Source organism: Salmo salar, chromosome ssa07 (assembly GCF_905237065.1).
Source record: "Salmo salar chromosome ssa07, Ssal_v3.1, whole genome shotgun sequence".
NCBI classification, from domain to species: Eukaryota; Metazoa; Chordata; class Actinopteri; order Salmoniformes; family Salmonidae; genus Salmo; species Salmo salar.
The window spans coordinates 36,384,592-36,407,515 of record NC_059448.1 but is presented as its reverse complement, the minus strand read 5'-3'; the positions used below and the strand labels follow the sequence as shown (position 1 = coordinate 36,407,515).

General features: G+C 41.3%; 1 protein-coding gene across 1 annotated transcript; it reads left to right on the top strand.

The window, feature by feature from the left end:
- The first annotated feature begins 157 nt into the window (after positions 1-157).
- LOC106609116 (ATP-binding cassette sub-family D member 2) lies at positions 158-22,486 on the top strand. Its single transcript, XM_014207555.2, has 10 exons — positions 158-1,261; positions 1,610-1,790; positions 4,209-4,330; positions 8,680-8,848; positions 14,246-14,340; positions 15,100-15,245; positions 16,483-16,628; positions 17,442-17,526; positions 17,724-17,849; positions 18,777-22,486. Exons 1-10 carry the CDS (start codon positions 326-328, stop codon positions 18,988-18,990), a joined length of 2,220 nt encoding a protein of 739 aa, XP_014063030.1. The 5' UTR covers positions 158-325; the 3' UTR covers positions 18,991-22,486.
- Positions 22,487-22,924: the final 438 nt, after the last annotated feature.

The following is a 22,924-nucleotide window of genomic DNA, read 5'->3' as shown; positions in this document are numbered from 1 at the left end:
TATGACATTAGTTTATTAAGTGTACTATACACAGATGCAGGGCAAATAGTCACAATACAGTATGTACAGTAAAACGTACAGTAGAACCTCATTTTAATATGTCACTCACAACCGATCGTGTCCTTCCGGGGTGTTGCCCAAATAAAACACTGCCAAACCAAATGACGGAAATACTAGAACGTAGCTAGCGGTTGGGTTTTCTAGCGGAAACATCGCACCATTGTATGAGGTAGATGTTTTTTCCATCATGATACTAACTCCCGGTGGATGTAGCACGGAATAACATCAAAGAAGACTAGCTCTTTGATCGCTTTGTAGGGGAAAGATGTCCAACATACTTGATGCGGCGTCCAGAGTGAAATGGGACCGGGCGACTGCAGCGAAGCGAGCTATCTTTCTCACGGCCGCTGCCTATGGGGTGAAAACCCTGTACCCCATCGTCTGCAGACAATTCGTGAAACGGAAAGAATGCAAGAATAGCAGGGGGTCTAAAGGAGAGGAAAATGGCTCGACGGTTAAATCACAAACAGATGCACCGAGTCATAAAAAGTCACCTGGTGTAAACGCGGAATTTTTTAAGCAGATACTTGAACTCATTAAAATTCTCTTTCCAAAGCTTGTCTCCAAAGAGCTTGGATTGCTGTCTCTGCATTCGGTCGCGTTGATTTCCCGGACGTTTCTGTCTATCTATGTCGCAGGCTTGGATGGCAAGATTGTGAAAACAATCGTTGAGAAAGAACCACGAAGCTTCATCATCCAACTGATGAAATGGCTCCTTATTGCTATCCCGGCCACATTCGTGAACAGCGTTATCCGTTACCTGGAATGCAAGCTGGCCCTCGCCTTCCGCACACGGCTAGTGGACCATGCCTACACCACCTATTTCACAGACCAGACCTACTACAAAGTTAGCAACATGGACGGGAGACTGACCAACCCGGACCAGTCTCTTACCGAGGACGTAATGATGTTTTCCCAATCCGTGGCGCATCTCTACTCGAACCTCACTAAGCCCATCTTGGATGTGATACTCACCTCCTACACCCTCATCCAGACGGCCCGGTCCAGGGGGGCCAACGCCAGCGGGCCGACCCTGCTGGCTGGGCTGGTGGTGTTTTGCACGGCCAAGGTTCTGAGGGCCTGCTCGCCGAAATTCGGAAAACTAGTAGCTGAAGAGGCCCACAGGAAAGGCCATTTGCGCTATGTGCATTCCAGGATCATTGCCAATGCAGAGGAGATAGCCTTCTACAGGGGCCACAAGGTATACAAGGAAGGATGCATGGTGGATTTTGCATGCTAAGTCACTATGCATTTATTACAATAGAAATACCCATGTGTTGGATCCCTTGGAGTTGGATCTAATGCACACCCATGACATCATATCCAATTCCCAAAAGTGATTTTCAATCATTTGGTTGACAGCCTCCTTATATGTACTTGTTTTAGATAAGACTGTCTGCAAGTGCAAAATAACTAACATGCAATGTGAATGTAATGTGAAAACTATTGTAATGCATTTGTTGTAAATGTGCTATACTGTGTAGGCTAGATACTTTTGTGACTGTAATGTAAACTGCCTGTTTGTGTCTGTCTGTCCTGTGTGTGTCAGGTGGAGATGCGTCAGCTGCAGAAGTGCTACCGGGCCCTGGCGGAGCAGATTAACTTGATCCTGTCCAAGCGTCTGTGGTACATCATGATAGAGCAGTTCCTCATGAAGTATGTGTGGAGTAGCTGTGGACTGGTCATGGTGGCTGTGCCCATCATCACAGCTACCGGCTTCGCTGACAGCGGTAATAGTCATCACGACATCATCTTGTTTTCTTCTAAACCCTCTTGTTTTCGAGTACAGCATCTCCGGGGAAGAGGGAATAGTTTTCATGGTTTATCTCTGTTTCTGCATACCAGTAGGTAGCCTATTCCGTCTTTCATTTGAACCGATTGCATTTGATTCTATTTAGGTAATTTTGTGCTGATCACACAAAGCCCCAAAAAACAGTCCCTCTTAATTTGCATATGCCACATACAGTTGAAGTCGGAAGTTTACATACACTTTGGTTGGAGTCATTAGAACTCGTTTTTCAACCACTCCACAAATTTCTTGTTAACAAACTATAGTTTTGGCAAGTCGGTTGGGACATCTACTTTGTGCATGACACAAGTAATTTTTCCAACAATTGTTTACAGACAGATTATTTCACTTATAATTCACTGTATCACAATTCCAGTGGGTCAGAAGTTTACATACACTAAGTTAACTGTGCCTTTAAACAGCTTGGAAAATTCCAGAAAATTATGTCATGGCTTTTGAAGCTTCTGATAGGCTAATTGACATCATTTGAGTCAATTGGAGGTGTACCTGTGGATGTATTTCAAGGCCTACCTTCAAACTCAGTGCCTCTTTGCTCGACGGAAAATCAAAAGAAATCAGCCAAGAAAAATAATTGTAGACCTCCACAAGTCTGGTTCATCCTTGGGAGCAATTTCCAAACGCCTGAAGGTACCACGTTCATCTGTACAAACAATAGTACGCAAGTATAAACAACATGGGACCACGCAGCCGTCATACCGCTCAGGAAGGAGACGCGTTCTGTCTCCTACAGATGAACGTACTTTGGTGCGAAAAGTGCAAAATCAATCCCAGAACAACAGCAAAGGACCGTGTGAAGATGCTGGAGGAAACGGGTACAAAAGTATCTATATCCACAGTAAAACGAGCCATATATTGACATAACCTGAAAGGCCGCTCATCAAGGAAGAAGCCACTGCTCCAAACCTGCCGTAAAAAAAACAGACTATGGTTTGCAACTGCACATGGGGACAAAGATCGTATTTTTGGAGAAATGTCCTCTGATCTGATGAAACGAAAATAGAACTGTTTGGCCATAATGACCATTGTTATGTTTGGAGGAAAAAGGGGGAGGCTTGCAAGCCGAAGAAGACCATCCCAACCGTGAAGCACGGGTGGTGGCAGCATCATGTTTTGGGGGTGCTTTGCTGCAGGAGGGACTGGTGCACTTCACAAAATAGATGGCATCATGAGGATGGAAAATGATGTGGATATATTGAAGCAACATCTCAAGACATCAGTCAGGAAGTTAAAGCTTGGTCGCAAATGAGTCTTCCAAATGGACAATGACCCCAAGCATACTTCCAAAGATGTGGCAAAATGGCTTCAGGACAACAAAGTCAAGGTATTGGAGTGGCCATCACAAAGCCCTGACCTCAATCCTATAGAAAATTTGTGGGGCGAACTGAAAAAGCATGTATGAGCAAGGAGGCCTACAAACCTGACTCAGTTACACCAGCTCTGTCAGGAGGAATGGGACAAAATTCAATCAACTTATTGTGGGAAGCTTGTGGAAGGCTACCCAAAACGTTTGACCCAAGTTAAACCATTTATTGGCAATGCTACCAACTACGAATTGAGTGTATGTAAACTTCTTACCCACTGGGAATGTGATGTTAGAAATTAAAGCTGAAATAAATCATTCTCTCTACTCTTATTCTGACATTTCACATTCTTAAAATAAAGTGGTGATCCTAACTGACCTAAGACAGGGAATATTTACTGTACAGTAGTATTCAGCTGTACAGTAGTAGCTGATCAGCATGTGTTAACCCACAGGAACCAACTATCTCAATGATACCCTTAAGGTGTCATTCAACTGAATGGTGTCAAGAACTTTGTTGTGCTGATAAGGGTATATTCATCCTATTGTCCCTATTATCCTGTTAGCTGCTAACTAACTGAATGCTACTGTTGTCTCCACCAGTGGAGACTGCTGAGGGGAGGACGGCTCATAGTAATGGCTGGAACGGAGCAAATGGAATGGCCTCAAACACATGGAAACCATGTGTTTGATGTATTTGATACCATTCCACAAATTACGCTCCAGCTATTACCACGAGCCCGTCCTCCGCAATTAAGGTGCCACCAACCTCATGTGTTCTCCACCCCAATCAGTGTCATGCACACTGATAACATGGCAACTGTTTGGTTTTTGGCCACAAAAAAACGAGCCGGCATTACAGTCTTGCTGGTCTAAGCACAGAATGGCTCTGTTCCATTTCAGTCTTTAGCCCCTTTCCCTAGTTCCTAGGCCCTTCCTTAGGCCATACCCCCTAAGAGTTCACTGATCAGAAAGCCAAGGGGCTAGGGGCCCAGTATGTCATCTCATAGTGTCTCACCTTAATTTCCCCTCTCACAGAAACTGCCGACGGTCAGACTCAGGTGCTGGTGAGCGAGAGGACAGAGGCTTTCACCACCGCACGCAATCTCCTGGCCTCTGGAGCTGACGCCATCGAGAGAATCATGTCCTCCTACAAAGAGGTGACGTCTCACTCTTCTCTGTCCTCTCTGCTCTCCCTTCTTCTCTTCTCTCTCACTTTCTCTCTCTCCTGTTTCATCTCCTCTTACATTCAAGTGGCATTATAGAGTGATAGGACAGTGTTAGAGTGAGCCACTAGACCCACTCATGACAAGAGGACTCTCAAACTGTCTGTCAAGGTTGCAGACAGACATGAAGCAACACCAAAGAAGGGCCGTGCTCATTCATTGAATCATAGGGACGTAATCCCTTATTTTAATCCCAAAATGATGATGTCTATTCATGCATATATATTTTTAGCAGTCATTTATTTATGAGTTACCAGAATTTGGCCCAAAAGGACATTTTATGTCCCCCATCACAGTGCTGATTTGAATGTTGTCTGTGTTGGTTGTCATATGCCCACTTCAATATTTGTGAATATGACAGTTATATCTACAGTGTTACATGGATGTGAGAAAAAGGGCTGATGTACAAGAAAATGTGCACTGGTTCACTCTGTGGGGGAGGGTTGACCTTTCAATAAGAGGAATTGAGTATTGTTGGTGTCAGACTGGTTTTTGAAATCCTTTGCCTTGCAAATCAGACAGCTGTCTCTGTCTTGGACCTACAGTATCACACTTCCTACTGAAGGTTAGGCTACTTTTAGTCATATACTATACAGTGTGGAGAAAACACAGACTATGAAAAAGGACAGGCTGTGGTTATTATGTTGTTTTTTTGGATGTCACCCAACTTGCCTGTGCATGCAGGGATTGTTGCTGTGTGTTGCTGTGGCACCCTAAGAGGCAGGCAGTGCCTGCCAGAGATACATTCCTGAGATAATATTCACTCACTGCAGCTCACCCTGCAGCTAGCCTATTGCAGTGTCTGAACAGGGCCACACACCCCAATAGGTTATGTAATAGTATGGTATGTTATGCTACAGGGGCACACACATTCAGACTGTCACAGGTAATACACATTACGTTACTGCTGCTGTCACAGCACACTGTCTGAACACAGCCTGAGACTGTGGCGGTCATGACATTTTGTCAGCCGGGGATTGTCAAGCAAATAACTGCCGGTCTCACGGTAATTGACCGTTAATTAACATAAACACATTTAGCATCTTCTGGCTTCCACACATAGCCTACTGTCACGGATCCCCCCCGGTACTGATGCTCATTCTGTTCACCAGTTCCGGAGGTTTACGTCGCCGGCTTTCTAGGCTTCACTGAACGGGATTCATTATCATCAACCTCCGGACTGTCTTGTCTGATTACACACACCTGGTTTCCATTTCCCCTGATTAGTATGTTATATATGTGCCCTCTCTTCCCTCTGTCGGTTATTGTTCCCATGTTTGTTGGTGGTGTGAGTACCCATGCGTTGGTGCAGCTGTTATGCTGCGTGCTATATATATTGTGTATTACGGGTATCGTCCCGTATTGGTCAACAAGGTTTACCCTCGCTCTTTTGTTTGGGTACAGCCCAGTGTTTTTGTATACGTGTTTGTTTTGGGTGTATTAAAAACCCCTATTGTGTATTCCTGCGCCTGTCTCCTTTATACCAGTGTGACACCTACAAGCCACTGATGCATACCTTTGGAGCGTCTACATTTTAAAAAGTCTAACAAATCCATGTAATATAGCCTACACCATCACAATAAATCTAAAGAAAAAGAGAGTCATACACTCTATTTATAAACTACTAGTAATTTATTGGGTAAACCACCAGGTGGTTCTATAGGCTATGCAATTGCGTGAGAAAACAAAGTGATGGCCACTATTAAAAAGAGGAGGATCCCATCAGCTTACTATAGGCTGGGCCTACTGTATTTATTTCTCAACTTTCCTAATATTAAGCACATTGTTTATCTTTACAACAGGAGTATAGCCGACTTGGCTGGCATGAAAATGAAGCAAGGGAAACGTGTCCTCCATTCGCTAGTTAAGTGCATAGATGACTAGCTAGCTAGCTATGCTGAACTTGAATGACTGTTATCCACAGTTAGCATATCTCTTAGTTGTCAATCAAATGTATTTGGCATTGATCAAATGGGCGGGCGGGCAGGCAAGTTCCCATTCAGTTATCAAAACGTGGGTTGGGACAAGCATGCATTGGCAGGCAAGCTGCAGGAGGACGAGAAAGCTAGTATTCCCCATCGTTTATCAGTGGAATTTTGATGGCCACTGAAAAAGTTTGAGAGGGTTTATCTAATGTTCCCTCATTAGATTTTAGCTCATCCCGCTCTGGCTAGCATTAGTTATTGATCTTGTTGATGTGCATAGGCATACGAGGGCTACCATTTCATGGTTGTTTGATCAATAGGATTGTAAAGTTCCCAAATGTAATACTCCAGTGGTGTTTACATACAGTATTTGCAGAAATCCATTCAGGTGTATTTTGTGGCTTTTGTCGAATGTTTTCTAATGATCTAAAGTTGCGCTGTTGCTACTGCCTGTAAACACATATCCAGTTCAAAGTGAATGATCGTCAGGCCCATGTGGCAAATGGCTTATTTGCATATAGGCCGACTGTAGCTCTGATTGGCTATGGCGCACAGGTCTGCGTAGACTCCGGTCCTGGACAGGACAGATGTTTTTTATTCTGTTTTATTTACTCCAGTGTCTTAATTGTCCAAACGCACGGCCGCTTTCCCACTCTATGTTGCTATAGAAATGTCCCAAATGCCTTACTACGTCGTTCTCAAACATTCTATGAATTTATGAAAACGGGAAAAATGCTTGCTTGTCAGAAAATGTAAAAAAAGAAAAAGTGTCATATTCTTCCTGGGGGTGTACAGATTTGAATAAGATTGAATATTGTTAAAGTGCTGTCTGTCAGTTCTACTTTAGAGGCTTTCCCCCTCTGCCACTCTGCTGGCTGGCTGGCTTTGCCTAGCTGTGAATAAATCCTCCATCTGGTTTATAATTATAATCCTCCACCAGGGAAGGCTATACCTAGTAGCCCTCTCTCCCAGGAGAGAGTTAACACAGCCAGCCAGCCCCAGAGACTGCCTGCCACAACCCATGTAGCCTGTCTGGCTGGGTTCAGCTCCTCATTACCAATCCAATAGCACCCTAACTAACCTGGAAGAGATCTCCTTGAAATGTTTGAGGTTTTGCATGCGACTCATTTGAATCACGTATGTATGACTGATTTGTTTTTTGTAGGCATGCAGCACTGTAGACCATGCCTCCTCTGTAATGCCTAGGCAATTTGCAATGTCTAGGACATCTGTTTGTGTCTAGGCAATCTGTAATGGCTAGATAATCTCAGTAATGATCATATACTGTAGGCCTATTTCTAGTCTGTTTAGGTTGTTTTCAGGGAGTTCCCTCTAGCAGTACCCTATAGGGAGATGATTCCGTGACTGGGATTGTTTCTGTCTCTAGGCTACAGTATGTCACTATCTCTCTCCATCCCCCTCATTCCCTCCCTTCCATCTCCAAGTGTGTGTAGGCTGTTGCTCCTGTTGACACTACACTCTTAGAAAAAAAGGTGCTATCTAGAACAAAAAAAACGCTTCTTCGGCTGTTCCCATAGGATAACCCTTTGAAGAACCCCTGTTGTTTCTAGGTAAAACCCTTTTGGGTCACAGTCAGTCAGGCTGTATCACATCCGGCCGTGATTGGGAGTCCCATAGGGCGGCGCACAATTGGCTCAGAGTTGGCCGGGGAGCCCGTCATTGTAAATAAGAATTTGTTCTCAACTGACTTGCCTAGTTCAATAAAGGTAAACAAAATTATTATAAAAAAAATAGAACCCTTTCCACAGAGGGTTGTACATGGAACCCAAAAGGGTTTTACCTGGAACTGAAGGGTTCTCCTATGGGGACAGCTGCAGAACCCTTCTAGAACCCTTTTTTTTTAAATGTCATGCTATTTTTCTGAGTGTACAGTCATCCCATTATACAGGCTATGTTATCTGTAGGAAGGCCTCGGGCTATCATCAGCACTGTGTGTTCCCTAAACACAGATACAAACAGCTATTAAAAAACAAAAACAGCCATTGTTTAGAGTCATATTAAGCTATGAGTGAAAATTAGTTCTTAAATTATACAGAGGGCTTTTGCATCATTTGATCAAATAATGGCCCTTCACCTTGTACTGTTATCCTGACCAGATTTTCAGTGCACGCTGCAATTCACTGCTATAGACCAGCTCTGCTGCTGGCTGCTCCCGTAGTTCACGTGCATTAATGTAAAGTGTTTTCCCAAAGACATCTTCCCAAACATCTACTGTTGGGCAATGGTGGTGAACTCTGTTGGGTGAGATGACCTAACTGACCCCTTTTCTGTTCAGTCTGACTCCAGTGTTATTTACCTCAACGTATGACCTCTGACCTTTTTGGTTGTCTGTAATAGGTGACAGAGCTGGCGGGCTACACGACGCGCGTCTACAACATGTTCCTGGTGTTTGGTGAGGTGCAGAGGGGCATGTACAAGCGCTCGTCCACATCGACCACGGGAACAGGAGAGAAGAAGAACGTGGCCAGGCCAGAGATGCACATCGATGGGCCTTTGGAAATCAAAGGTAGACTGTCTGAGATGTTAAGCATTTAGTACACATTTGCCCAGCGGTATGTAAGATACACATACACATTCTGAGACACTTAAATGTCATGCAATTCCCTATTCAGTACACAACTATACCATAGTATACCACTTTACTACATCAGGGGGTGGTGGTAGCATCTGGGTTAGAGAGGCGGGCCGGTAGCCTGGTAACCAAAAGGTTGCCGGTTCAAATCCCCGAGCTGCATGCAGGGAGTGAGCCAGCAGCCGGAGGGTTACCAGCTTCAATGATAATTGTGCATCTGTAACATCATTATTCGCGATTCATTCAGGATATTCCGTAATCATGATAGCATCCACATGAATATAGAAGTGTTCAGAAACATAATCTATTCTTATTTACAGTAAAAGTGACTCCAAAATGACACAATTTTCACCATTCATTTCTATTGGGCACAAAATAATCTGAAACAACCAAAATAAACAGCAAATGCATCCAACAAGATTGATGTAGTCATTGCTTGCTAGTAATATTGGACCAAATACTTTAATACACATTTAAGTGATTTTGTCCCAATACATTCGGTTCCCCTAAAATGGGGGGGGGGCAGGCAATGTACAAAAAGTGCAGTAATTTCTAAAACGGTTTACCCGATATGGATGAAAATACCCTTAAATTAAGGCTGACAGTCACTTTAACCTCATAGTCATTGTATCATTTCATATCCAAAGTGCTGGAATACAGAGCCAAAACCACAACAAAAAAATCACTGTCCCAATACTTTTGGAGCTCACTGTATATGCACAAATGTTGAGCAAACTCACTATCCAACTGCAGCTTGTTGCCTTACAATTACAGTAGACGTTGAATCAACATATTTTTATAAAGGTTACAGAGAGACAGAGTCCGCCCCAAATGGCACCCTATTCCCTATATAGTGCACTAAAAATCTTTTGATTTTCCCATGATGTCAAGCAAAGAGCCACTGAGTTTGAAGGTAGGCCTTGAAATACATCCACAGGTACACCTCCAATTGACTCAAATTATGTCAATTAGCTTATCAGAAGCTTCTAAAGCCATGACATCATTTTCTGGAATTTTCCAAGCTGTTTAAAGGCACAGTCAACTTAGTGTATGTAAACTTCTGACCCACTGGAATTGTGATACAGTGAATTATAAATGATATTATCTGTCTGTAAACAATTGTTGGAAAAATGACTTGTATCATGCACAAAGTAGATGTCCTAACCGACTTGCCAAAACTATAGTTTGTTAACAAGAAATTTGTGGAGTGGTTGAAAAACGAGTTTTAATGACTCCAACCTAAGTGTATGTAAACTTCCGACTTCAACTGTATGTATACAGTACCAGTCAAAAGTTTGTGCACACCTAGTCATTCAAGGGTTTTTCTTTATTTTTACTATTTTCTACATTGTAGAATAATGTAGAAAATGTTTTAAAAAATATATATTTTATATATTTATATCTTTTTTTTATATACAGTGTATATAAAAAAGAAATCGCCATGGTAAAACGTTCTCAGTGTAAAAATGACTAAAACAGAGAAAGTATGTATAAAAGATAATGGATCTATATATTAAAAATTAAATATGATAATCTTTGAGAACTAACAATTACCAAATTAAAGCTAGACAGTCAGGCAGAATCTAAAATTCCCAAAATTGCATGGCATTATTTTGTTAGAATGTTTGAGTCATTCAGATAGCATAAGAACAATGCTTAAGTGTGTAGAATTGCAGGAAATTTGCTCTAATCGGCACATTTTCTCTCAGCCCCATGGCAAAATGTATAAAATTGCAGGAAATTTGCTTTAAAACTTAAATGTTTTTCTAAAAACTTAACAAGTTTTTAGAAATGTTTGCAAATGTATTAAAAATAAAAACAGAAATACCTTATTTACATAAGTATTCAGACCCTTTGCTAAGAGACTCGAAATTGAGCTCAGGTTTATCCTGTTCACATTGATCATCCTTGAGATGTTCCTACAACTTGATTGGAGTCCACCTGTGGTAATTTCAGTTGATTGGATATGATTTGGAAAGGTACACACCTGTCTATATAAGATCCCACAGTTGACAATGCATGTCAGAGCAAAAACCAAGCCATGAGGTCGAAGGAATTGTTCATAGAGCTCCAAGACAGGATTGTGTTGAGGCACAAATCTGGGGAAGGGTACCAAAACATTTCAGCAGCGTTGAAGGTCCCCAAGAACACAGTGGCCTCCATCATTCTTAAACGGAAGAAGTTTGGAACCTCCAAGACTCTTCCTCGAGCTGGCCGCCTTGCCAAACTGAGCATTCGGGGAGTAGGGCCTTGGTCAGGGAGGTGACCAAGAACCCGATGGTCACTAGGGTTGCACATTTTGGGGAATATTCCGAGGTGGAAACTTTCCGTGAGAATTAACGAGAATATATGGGAATTAACGGGAATATATGGGAATTAACGGAAATATATGCAAATTCATATTAATGCATTTAAATGTGGATGTTTTTTGCATTGGATATATTTACCATATCAAAATTGGAGACAGAAACATAAACCTTTTATCTTATCATAAGTAGAAGTAATTGCAAATGATTAAATCCTTCCAATAGAAATTTTAAAAAACGATTTAGTTATGAATTGAACTTTAATTAAATGAGTTGACTCTTCACATGGGATGATTTCACTGAACAACAAAATAAGGGAATATTGAATGATCCCCAATGATCCATCACATCTCCCAAAAACATTTGTAAAATGATAGTCTAGAAACTAAAACTTTGGTTGTCTTCCTGTCAGGCTTCCATGTCTTCTTCCTGAACCTTCTCAATGTCCACTTCTTGAACATCAGACTCTGAGGCCTCATCTTCACTGTCACTTTCCAACCTTGTTGAGGATGGCTCGTTGTCAGGCTCAAAAGCCTCAAATTTGTCCGGATGGCCACCAATTTTTAACCCTTGTATTGGGCAGCCTGTTGCGTGCTTTGGTGTGTGTGTGTTCCCAAACAAAGGACCAGTTGCGCTCTGAGGCGGCTGATGTTGGTGGGATTTGGAGGACGATGGAGGCAACAGGGGAAAGAGCCTCAGATCCACAATGTTCCTTCCACCAGGTGGTTGATGAGATATGTTGGTATGACTGCCATATTGCATCTCCATCCCAAAGCTCTTGCATGGAAGTGTACTTCACCAGACTGCCAAGAACCTTGCCCTCATCAAGGCCAAGGTGGCGAGACAAGGTAGTGATGACACCATAGGCCTTGTTAATCTCTGCACCAGACAGGATGCTCTTGCCAGCATACTTGGGGTCCAACATGTACGCCGCAGCATGTATGGGCTCCAGGAAGAAGTCTTCACGCTTTTTGATGTATTTCAGAACTGCAGTTTCCTCTGCTTGGATCAACAGTGAAGTGGGCAGGGCAGTATGGATTTCTTCTCTTACATCTGCAAGCAGAGTCTGAACATCAGACAGGATGGCATTGTCTCCCTCAATCCGTGCAATGGCTACTGCTATAGGTTTCAGGCTGCTTACCACTCTCTCCCAAAATACATAATCCAGGAGGATCCTCTTGATGGGGCTGTCCATATCGGCAGACAGTGTAGTAGTGTGGGCTCAATAGCATCTCATTAGTGTGCAAGATCTTGAGAATCAGCTGTACATGTGATGGAAGAGTGCACTGCACATGTGATGGAAGAATGCACTGTGCATGCAGAGGGTTGCAATTCCATTGAATTGGGGATAGTTTAACCAAAATATGCCACAAGACCTAGAATTGCCTTATGTGTATCCCTCAAAAAAGGTTCACTGTTATAAGCTAACTTTTTTGATGAATTTAATCAAAATTCCCCAAATTCCCGGGCTTAACTTCCCATGGAAAATTTCCAGAAAAATTCCGGAAATTTACTGGAAAGTTTCCGACCCTTTGCAACTCTAACGGTCTCTCTGACAGAGCTCCAGAGTTCCTCTGTGGAGATGGCAGAACCTTCCAGAAAGGCAACCATCTCTGCAGCACTCCACCAATCATGCCTTTATGGTAGAGTGGCAAGACGGAAGCCACTCTTCAGTAAAAGGCACATGACAGCCCCTTGAAGTTTGCCAAACGGCACCTAAAGGACTCTCAGACTATGATAAACAAGATTCTCTGGTCTGATGAAACCAAGATTGAACTCTTTGGCCTGAATGCCAAGTGTCACGTCTGGAGGAAACCTGGAACCATCCCTACGGTGAAGCATGGTGGTGGCAGCATCATGCTGTGGGGATGTCTTTCAGCGGCAGAGACTGGGAGACTAATCAGGATCGAGGAAAACATGAATGTAGCAAAGTACAGACAGATCCTTGATGTAAACCTGCTCCATAGCAATCAGGACCTTGGACTGGGGTGAAGGTTCACCTTCCAACAGGACAATGACCCTAAGCACACAGCCAAGACAATGCAGGAGTGGCTTCGGGACAAGTCTCTGAATGTCCTTGATTGGCCCAGCCAGAGCCCGGACTGGAACCCGATTAAACATCTCTGGAGAGACCTGAAAATAGCTGTGCAGCGACGCTCCCCATCCAGCCTGACAGAACTTGAGAGGATCTGCAGAGAAGAGTGGGAGAAACTCCCCAAATACAGGTGTGCCACGCTTGTAGCGTCATACCCAAGAAGACTTGAGGTTGTATCTGCCAAAGGTGCTTCAACAAGTACTGTGTGAAGGGTCTGAATACTTAAGTAAATGTGATATTTCAATTTCAATTTTTTGGGGGAAAAAGTCAAGGGGTCTGAATACTTTCTGAATGCACTGTAAATGCAGATGGGCCATCCCAAGCCTATTCATTTCAGGCTACAGGTTATAATGTTTTTAAAGGGGAAATTATATTTCAGATGGTGTCAACATAATCATATATTCTTTCATTTTGGAGTAGAATGTTATTTTCAAAAGTCACCAGAAGTGACCTTGTCACAGACGTTCCCCCCACGCTAACTTTGCCACCGCTGCTGAAAAGAATCCTCTGGGAAACACTGGCTTTTGACCATCTTGGTCAAATTACTCAGCTGTAATCATGATATGTTTTGTTTAATTTTCACATACACCTGATATGTACAGTGACAGATTTTTTTTACCATGTCAGCCCTGTATTCGAACCAGCCACCTTTCGGTTAGTGGCCCAACGCTCTAACCGATAGGCTTATACTAACTGCGAACGTGTGCATCTGGACATACTCTTCACTAACACAGCTAGTTAGTCAGTTGGCTACATCCTCAGTATCTACAGCTGTACTTTTTTTTTACACTTTCTCACACTTTTTAAATGCTGCCACACTTTTTTCTGGCAGCCACATGTACTCTCGTTGACCGAACTGATCATATGAATTATTGATCGACACACAATGACTGATTTCTCCTTTGCTTTTTTGGTGTCGGTCTTCTGCAGGAAGAGTCATCGATGTGGACAATGGCATTGTGTGTGAGAGTGTCCCTATCATCACTCCCAATGGAGACATAGTGGTCTCCAGTCTCAACTTCAGGGTGAGAAATATCACAGCAAAATCCTGGGCGATGTTCAGTAGTGATAAAACGTTTTCAAATGAAGTGAAAAACTTCAAATTAAGTACTACCTGAACTTATCCAATAAGAAAACAGATTTTTGTTTTCCATTTCCAAAGTGTTGTGAAAGTGTGTCCTACTGAAGATCCTGCTCAGCATCCTACTAAATCATTCTATATGTTACAGTACCTGTGATGTGTTTGCTGTTATTATTACATGTGTGCTTCCTGTGCTTCCTAGCCAGGGTTCACTTCAAAAAGAAATTCAAATCTCAAAGTGAGCTAACTTCCCGGTAACACAACAAAGAACAAAGCATGTACACCCTACCCAAGGGGAAGATGGCTAACCTATATTTGCCTAACCCTCTAGCCATCTTCCCCTTGGGTAGGGTGTACATGCTTTGTTCTTTGTTGTGTTACCGGGAAGTTAGCTCACTTTGAGATTTGAATTTCTTTTTGAAGTGAACCCTGGCTAGGAAGCACAGGAAGCACCCATGTAATAATCACACACACACACACACACACACTAAATTGCATTGTATAAAATAAGGACAGTATGGCTTCCTAATACTCAACATAAACCATGTCAAAAAATATGTAGGGACTACATAGAATCAAGTGATTCAGACTAGTCTCGCTTTGCCAAACTCATGTCATGGGTTGTTAGACCCATCAGCTGTGATGAGACTATTCAGTACTCCAAGGCTATAACGTGTGTGTGTGTGAATGATGTTTCTTGCAGGTGGAGGAAGGTATGCACCTGTTGATCACAGGTCCTAACGGCTGTGGGAAGAGTTCTCTGTTCAGGATCCTCAGTGGGCTGTGGCCTGTCTATGGGGGGCTGCTTCACAAACCCCCCCCACAACACATGTTCTACATACCACAAAGGTCAGTGGTTGTCACTGTCACACACATCCTTATGCCCACACATGTACTGACTGACACACATGTATCCATGTATAGTTGTAGGATCTTAATTTGATCACTATTTTGTTGCTGAGATTTTTGCACAGCAGGAAATGCAAACTTGTAGGGAATTCAAGGTTTTAAAAAAGCTTCTAAAGTTTGTAATTACCACTTTAAAATATCAGACTTGATTTTCCCTAACGAAAAATGTATCAACTACTACAATAAATGTCCATTAATTATAATCCACATAATAATTCACATTTCCTGTTGCTGCAGGATTATTTTCCTGCTGTAGCAAACTGGCTCAAATTAAGATCCTACATTTGTACATGCAAGCTTGCATAGAGGCACACACACACAGGCATGCACGGATGAATATTCTGTATGAATGCACACACACACTACATACACACAGTTAAAGGTATTGAAAATCAGCAGTAGGGATCCTTACCCTCTAGACTCAGTAACTCGATCTCCATGGAGAGTGAGAGAGAGAAGCCAGACCTTAAGAGTAGTGAAATATTTACCAGATCTTCCAGGTGTTTGACTGCTTTTCAATAATGCTGAAACGTGACACACACACACTCACAGATTTGTATTGCTATCCTTGTGGCGACCAAAGAATTGATTCCCATCCAAAATCCTATTTTCCCTAACCCCTAACCCTAAATCAATTCCTAACCTTAACCTAACCATAAACTTACCCTAAGCCTAACCTTAACCCCTAACCCTAAAACTATACCTAACCGTAACCCCTAACCCTATCCCCAACATTAATTCTAACCCTAATTGTAACCCTAAACCTAACCCCTCAGCCTAAAATAGCATTTTTCCTTGTGGGGACCGGCAAATGTCCCCACTTGTCAGAATTGACCTTTTTTTGCTATCCTTGTGAGGACTTCTGTATGTAATATAATGTAAATGTAATGACTTCTGGTACCCACAAGGATAGTCAAATAAAAACACAGACACTCGCACACGCACACACACACACACACAGTTAAATGTATTAAAAATCAGCAGTAGCTAACCTTACCCTCTAGACTCTCCATGGAGAGTGAGAGAGAGAAACCAGACCTTAGAGTAGTGAATAATTTACCAGATCTTCCAGGTGTTTCGACGGCTTTACTGGAATGGTGAAACGTGACACACACACAGACGTCTTTACCTAAATGTTGTGTCTGACTATCTCCCCCCTCCCTCTCTCTCTCCTCAGGCCGTACATGTCCATTGGAACCCTGAGAGACCAGGTGATCTACCCAGACTCTCTAAAGGACATGCACGACAGAGGCTACAGAGACAAGGACCTGGAGGTCATACTGGACATCGTTAACCTCAACCAGATAGTGACCCGCGAGGGCGGTAAGAACCCGGGGAGGGGCAGTGAAGGAAATACGATCAGCCTAGAACAAAAGGGTTGTGTGGGTCTGAAGGCGTAGTAACAGGTGCACTTTGAAAAGAGGTAGCTGAAGCCTGACAAAACTCCCAGTAACCTATTTTTAAGCCGTTTACCCTTGAGGTGAATGATATGGTTTCCAAGGGGATTCCCAAACAACAACAGACATATACTGAATGGGGCCCTCAGCTAACACATCCTTCCTCAAAAAGTTTCTGTATCTCTTATCACACTATGCGCTGTCTGTAGTGCATTTGACCACTCAAAAAGTTATTTCTGTATGTTTCTAGTGGCATCAGTCGATCTATCCCTCTCCATATCTTTGGTTTTATTAAGGACATGTAGAGTGTAGTTAATTGGAGACCAGTGGTCCTGTTATTCTTCAACAATCAGCTCTATCTTTAATTATTTGTTACTTTTATTTCTTATTCTTATTATTTGTTGTTGGTGTTTTTGTAATAAAAAAAAAATTGCTGCATTGTTGGTTAAGGGCTTGTAAGTAAGCATTTCACTGTAAGGTCTACACCTGTTGTATTCGGTGCATGTGACAAATACAATTTGATTTGATTGTGAGCGCGTTTGCGTATTTCTCCTATTGAATATTTTTGAACTTTGAACTCTCACCACAGTTGGTACCATGGTTACACACAATTTAAACCCTTTGCATTGTTCTTTGTGTAGTGTTTAACCTACTTATTCCAATGGAGAATAAACTATAGTCAATGACAGTACTTCCAATATTAACTGACTGTGATGTGTGTCTGTTTATCTGTGTGTAGGTTGGGATGCAGAGATGGACTGGAAGGATGTGTTGTCTGGGGGAGAGAAACAGAGGATGGGCATGGCTCGCATGTTCTACAACAGGTAAGACTTGGCCTGCCATCTTAGGCCTTCTTTAAACCCTGTTGGAAAAACATAATAGTAGATATTTAGAGGTGCTGTTGATTGAATAGCCCATATTCCTCTCTTGTTTGATAGCTGATTGATTGGTGGCTAGTTGATTTAATGAATTGTTCATTAGAAAGTTATAAATGACTCAATTCCATTTTCTTGTGTGTCAGGCCAAAGTATGCCCTGTTGGATGAGTGCACCAGTGCTGTCAGCATTGACGTGGAGGGAAAAATATTCCAGGCTGCGAAGGATGCTGGGATATCATTACTGTCAATCACCCACAGGCCCTCCCTCTGGTAAGAGATATATATCATATCTGGACCAGTCTGTCCAGCCCAATTCTGATATTTTTTCCACTAATTGGTATTTTGACCAATCACATCAGATCTTTTCACGTCAGATATTTTTCAGAGCTGATCTGATTGGTCAAAAGACCGATTCGTGAAAAAATATCCGATTTGGGCTGCCTGTGTAAATGCAGCCATAGTGTCTCTTCCGACAGCCGCTGTGTCTCCGATACTTAGGCAGAGCACCATGAGTATGACAAGCAAGACTAGTCAGATAGTTTCTTCAACGTCCAATGTGTAATATTTTATGCCGCTTTTTGTCTTGAAGCACACAGATTTTGTACTGAACACTGTAGAACAGTTCTAAAGGAAAACTGTATAGAAACCTGTAGAAAAAATAAAAAAGGAAATGTAAAAAAAAAATCCCGCAAAACAACTAATACGCTACAAGCAAATGCACCACTAGTTGTCACGTCAGCAGTGCTCTGTTCTGTATTTTGTCTGAGTTAGCCTCAGGCATTAAACATGATTGCAGCGCCAACACAAACAGACCTACCACAATATTGTGCAAGTCTGTTCCTCTCAGGAGATTGCTGCTGCTATTTAGTTGCTTGTTTAACCTTAGTCACTTAATAACCCTATGACATTTTACACAACATGACATGACACTACACCACGCAACAGGGCTGGGCACAGCACAAAATAATCACTACATAACTGCAACCACAATAGAACAGAAGATATGCACCATCATTAACACTGCAATACTTTTTCATAACATAACACAACCATAAGGTCAAAGACAATTGTATACTATTTGGAAATCATGTTGTGCTTGGACTGGATAATGAATGAATAAAAATGTAGAAATGTAGCGCAACCATGAAATAATCCCATCCTTAACCCATATTCTTGCTCCACTTTTCATACCTACAGGAAGTACCACACCCACCTGTTACAGTTTGATGGTGAGGGAGGATGGAGGTTCGAGCAGCTGGACACAGCTACGCGTCTCTCCCTAACCGAGGAGAAACAGCGCCTCGAATCCTCACTTGCAGGAATACCCAAGATGCAACACAGACTCAACGAACTCTGTAAGATCCTGGGAGAGGACTCGGTCCTCAAAACAGCCGACGCAGCAGAGAACTGAAAGAAGAAGAATGAAAGAAAGAGCGAGCGAGATGGATGTTCAGGAAAGTCAAAGTATTATTTTTTTGGTTTCAACGCACAACAACCGCATATTCCCATACGTTTCCAGTGTTGGGGTTGAATTTTAAGAATTCAGCAACAATGTTGTTTTATAGATGTTTTCGTCGCTGGAATGGTTGAGACTTAAAATCTCTGACAAGCTGAGACTTACATTTTATTTGGTTGAAAAATGAAGTAAAATTATTTTTCATTTCTAGCACTTTACTCAATTTGAGGAAATATAAATTGTTATTGCTGTAGTAGTTATCAAGTGAAGTAGTAGGCTTATGTTTTTTTTTAGACAGTATTTTCCTTATTTTATTGTGTAGATTTGTTTGTGTTAATAAAAAACTACTATGGTTAGGAAAAGGCGCAAAGCTTTCCATAAAGAAATGTGTAGTTTTATGAGACAAGTTTAAAAGATTGACGTTTCGGCCTTTAATAACCTTCTACGTCAGTCTTTTAAACTTGTCTAATAAAACTTGTTTTAATTATGGTGAGCGAGCATTGCACCTTTACCTGTCCAATGATGTCTACAAATGTTTTTATTCAACCTTGACTCACTGACTCACCTTGACAGCACCCTTTACATCTTTATATAAAAAAAATACTAGAAAGTTTTTACAATCATATCAAGTTATTCATTAAGGTTAGGCTAATAAGCATACAGTTTTAAAGGTAGCCCAACTGCTCAAATTTAAAGTACAATAAATTTGTGTCCCTTTCTGTTAACTGGACATCTTCCTTATAACATTACTGAATGTGTTTTTCACAGGTTTTCTCCTCAGAACTGCAGTATAGTAATATATTCAAAATACCTCAGTAGTTTTCAAGTTATCTGGCTCTGCATTTTAAATAACACCCTTCCCTAGACCTATATAGTGCACTACTTTGACCACAGCCCTGATTTGCCTTTGTTAGTGGCTAAGAGATGGTTATCTTAGGAGCTATTATTGGACATTAGTGCATTAGTGACAGAGCTGTTGGTCTGTTGCAATAGGTTTATGGTTTACTGAACAAATACAATAGATTTCAAGGCATCCTGTCTTGTCTCCTGCAGAGCACAGCAGGAATTGGACTGGGCTCGCTCACACAAACGCACGCACAAGAACGCTAACGCACACACATCACCTGGCAAAGCCCTACTCACTGTCACTAGGGTAATATCTGTGGAACAGGATGTTTTGTGTTGTCTCGGTCTACAATCTTCACCCCTATACAAAATATGTCACATCTTCAGCAAGAGGTTTACATTGTGTTTTACAATAAGCACTGTTGTTTTCCGTTGTGGTTCAGTACGGTTTACTTGGCTGCTGAGTTTAATTAACTGTTACCTTGTTATATCCACCCACATTAAAATCAATCTAGTTCAGCAATTCATATTTGTTATCAGCGACCTATCTCAGACTGTATACTGTGAACTTTGTTGTTTCTTTTTTTGATAATGTCTTAAAATATATTTTTAATGTCTGCATTTTAGAGTTTGATAATGCTGCCTCTGTTCAAACCTGTGTATGTACAGTAAATCTTCTGCTGAACAAAGCTGTCAGCTCTGCTGAGGTTACTATATGTCAAATCCAAGACCAGTCCTTCTAGTACTGTAGCCTTATAGCCTGACTGTGTTAGTGTATCCTCTATACCAGGGTTCTCCAACTGGCGGTCCGTGGACCGAATTAGGCCCGCAGGTGATTTTATTTGGCCCCCCCAAGAGCAAAAAAAAAGTGTATTTAAATGTTTTATTGTTTGACATTTAAGACTGTAAAAACACCAGCAAATCAGCTCCAAGTGATTTACATTTTGGAAATGTCAAAGTATTCCCAAGCATAATAGAGAGATGTATGTGATCGAATACAGATGTAAGCAAGGTTTGAAATGATTACGTTAAAGTAAAATATTATATATGTTTGGGCTTCTTGCCGTCAATTTGCAGTTTACAAATTATTTGTAATTATGTTCCGCCTCCCTGACCATCCTTTCAAGAAAAAAATTAGCTCGTGGCTGAATCTAGTTGATGATTCCTGCCCTATACGGTATTTTCAATCAGTAATACCTACAAACATTGAGTATACTGATTGGGTGGCACATAGTAGTGCTGGGTTATTTGATTGGCTTATACCCCGACTGTAACACACGAGTGTCACAAAATGAAATCGGTAACTGCAATGGCAGAATATTTACACTTGTTGTACACATACAAGTGTAGAACAAGTGCAACTGCTATATTTTTACCACTACATCTCTGACTAAACTGTCTTAAAGAGAAGTGACATGGAAAAGAATGTATGTAAGTTATAAATATGTAAACTATATATTGTAATGTATACTTTTAATATGGTACTTATATTTGCCTCTGCATGGAATGGGTGAGTGTGAGTGATGCCTCAATCACATTATATTTGAACGGTCTCTTTCAATCATTGCTAAACAGAGAGCATTGTGGGAGGATAAATACAATAACTTTCACCATGAATAGTTAGTTGTTCATGGAAGTAAAGTATTTAACTTTTGTAATATACTTGGGTATAACTACTGTTATAAATAGGTTATAAGCCTGAAAATAACCTACATATTCAGGCTTCTCCTCATTCTTTGGGATTCTAACTAATACTTTGTGTCTTGAAATGGACACCTGACATAGTGAAACCTGATTTCCTTGTACTGTAAAGAATTCTGTGTTGCTCAGCCCTGTTGATAGGAAGTATCTACAGTATACTACTGGATGAAACAGTGTCTTAAAGTGACTGAGAATAGTATGGAATGAGTAGAATCAAGAGGTGATGCTTGAAACTGTATACATGAAAACATGTATACATGACCGTGAGTTAGCTATCTAACCAATACTATGGATCAAAGTCAAACAAAATCAAATATACTTTGATATTCTATAAAATTGCAACTGTTAACTTATGCCTACTCTAGTATGTTCCCACAACACTTTGACTTAGTAACAATTCATGGATACAATTCTTTTGTCATTTTTTTAATAAGTGGAACATCCGAATGTAATGTATTTGACATGTATCATAGCATTTTACTTTGTCGTAGGCAATTCATTCAATTTTGGCAACTGTGACAATTTAAGTTTGATTTTCATAATGGTTGTTAATTTAATGGTACCTCTTGTAACTAATGCATGTGTTGTGTCATTATTTTATTAAACTAATTTATGTTATGTGAATGGGGTCTGTGTTGTGCTATAGGCCTAGTGATGCTGTTTCAGTCAAGAAAGACATGGGACTAACAGACAACAAGAGGCATTGTCTCCCCTCTTTTCTAGTCTCCTTTTTAATTTTTTTTATGGTGAGAAAACAGACTAAAGGTTTTAATTAAGCCCACCTGTTCTGGTACTGTTGTTCATTCTGCATGTGAGGATGTGCACTGAGTGTTCATTTACATCAATGTGAAAAGGTATTTTCCTGTAAATAAAATAAGACAACCAGTAAGACTGTAAAACTCAAGTAATTGATTGATTCATTGTTGTGTTGTGTTGCCATTAGTCCGCATTTTGTGGTTGGTTGCTTATTCCAGCCTTAGAGTACAGGGGCATTCAATGTAACGTGTATCTGACGCCATCTAGTGTATAAAGACGGACATTATTTGGCTCAAACTGCACTTTTGTCATCTTAACCAATGACCACACGATGGTGCCATGCTCCATCCATGTATCCGTACATCAGTAATGTCATTGCAACACTAACTATTAGGCCTACACCATTTGGTATTTCACAAACATATTCACGTTAGATTGGAATGTCAAACTATATGGCTACATACAATATGCTAAAGCTCTTAATTTTTAATTAGATCGGCGGATTTTAACTGCATTGGACGTTTTAAATTGCATTGCAGATAACAAACTGGTGTGATTGTTTGAGACTCAGCTAGTGGTCATCAAT

Bases quoted from the DNA above. Each gene is read 5' to 3' on its own strand.
- LOC106609116 (XM_014207555.2), top strand. From the start codon at position 326: ATGTCCAACATACTTGATGCGGCGTCCAGAGTGAAATGGGACCGGGCG. The intron at 8,849-14,245 runs GTAGACTGTCTG...GGTCTTCTGCAG, and splicing joins TGGGCCTTTGGAAATCAAAG to GAAGAGTCATCGATGTGGAC. The intron at 15,246-16,482 runs GTCAGTGGTTGT...CTCTCTCCTCAG, and splicing joins ATGTTCTACATACCACAAAG to GCCGTACATGTCCATTGGAA.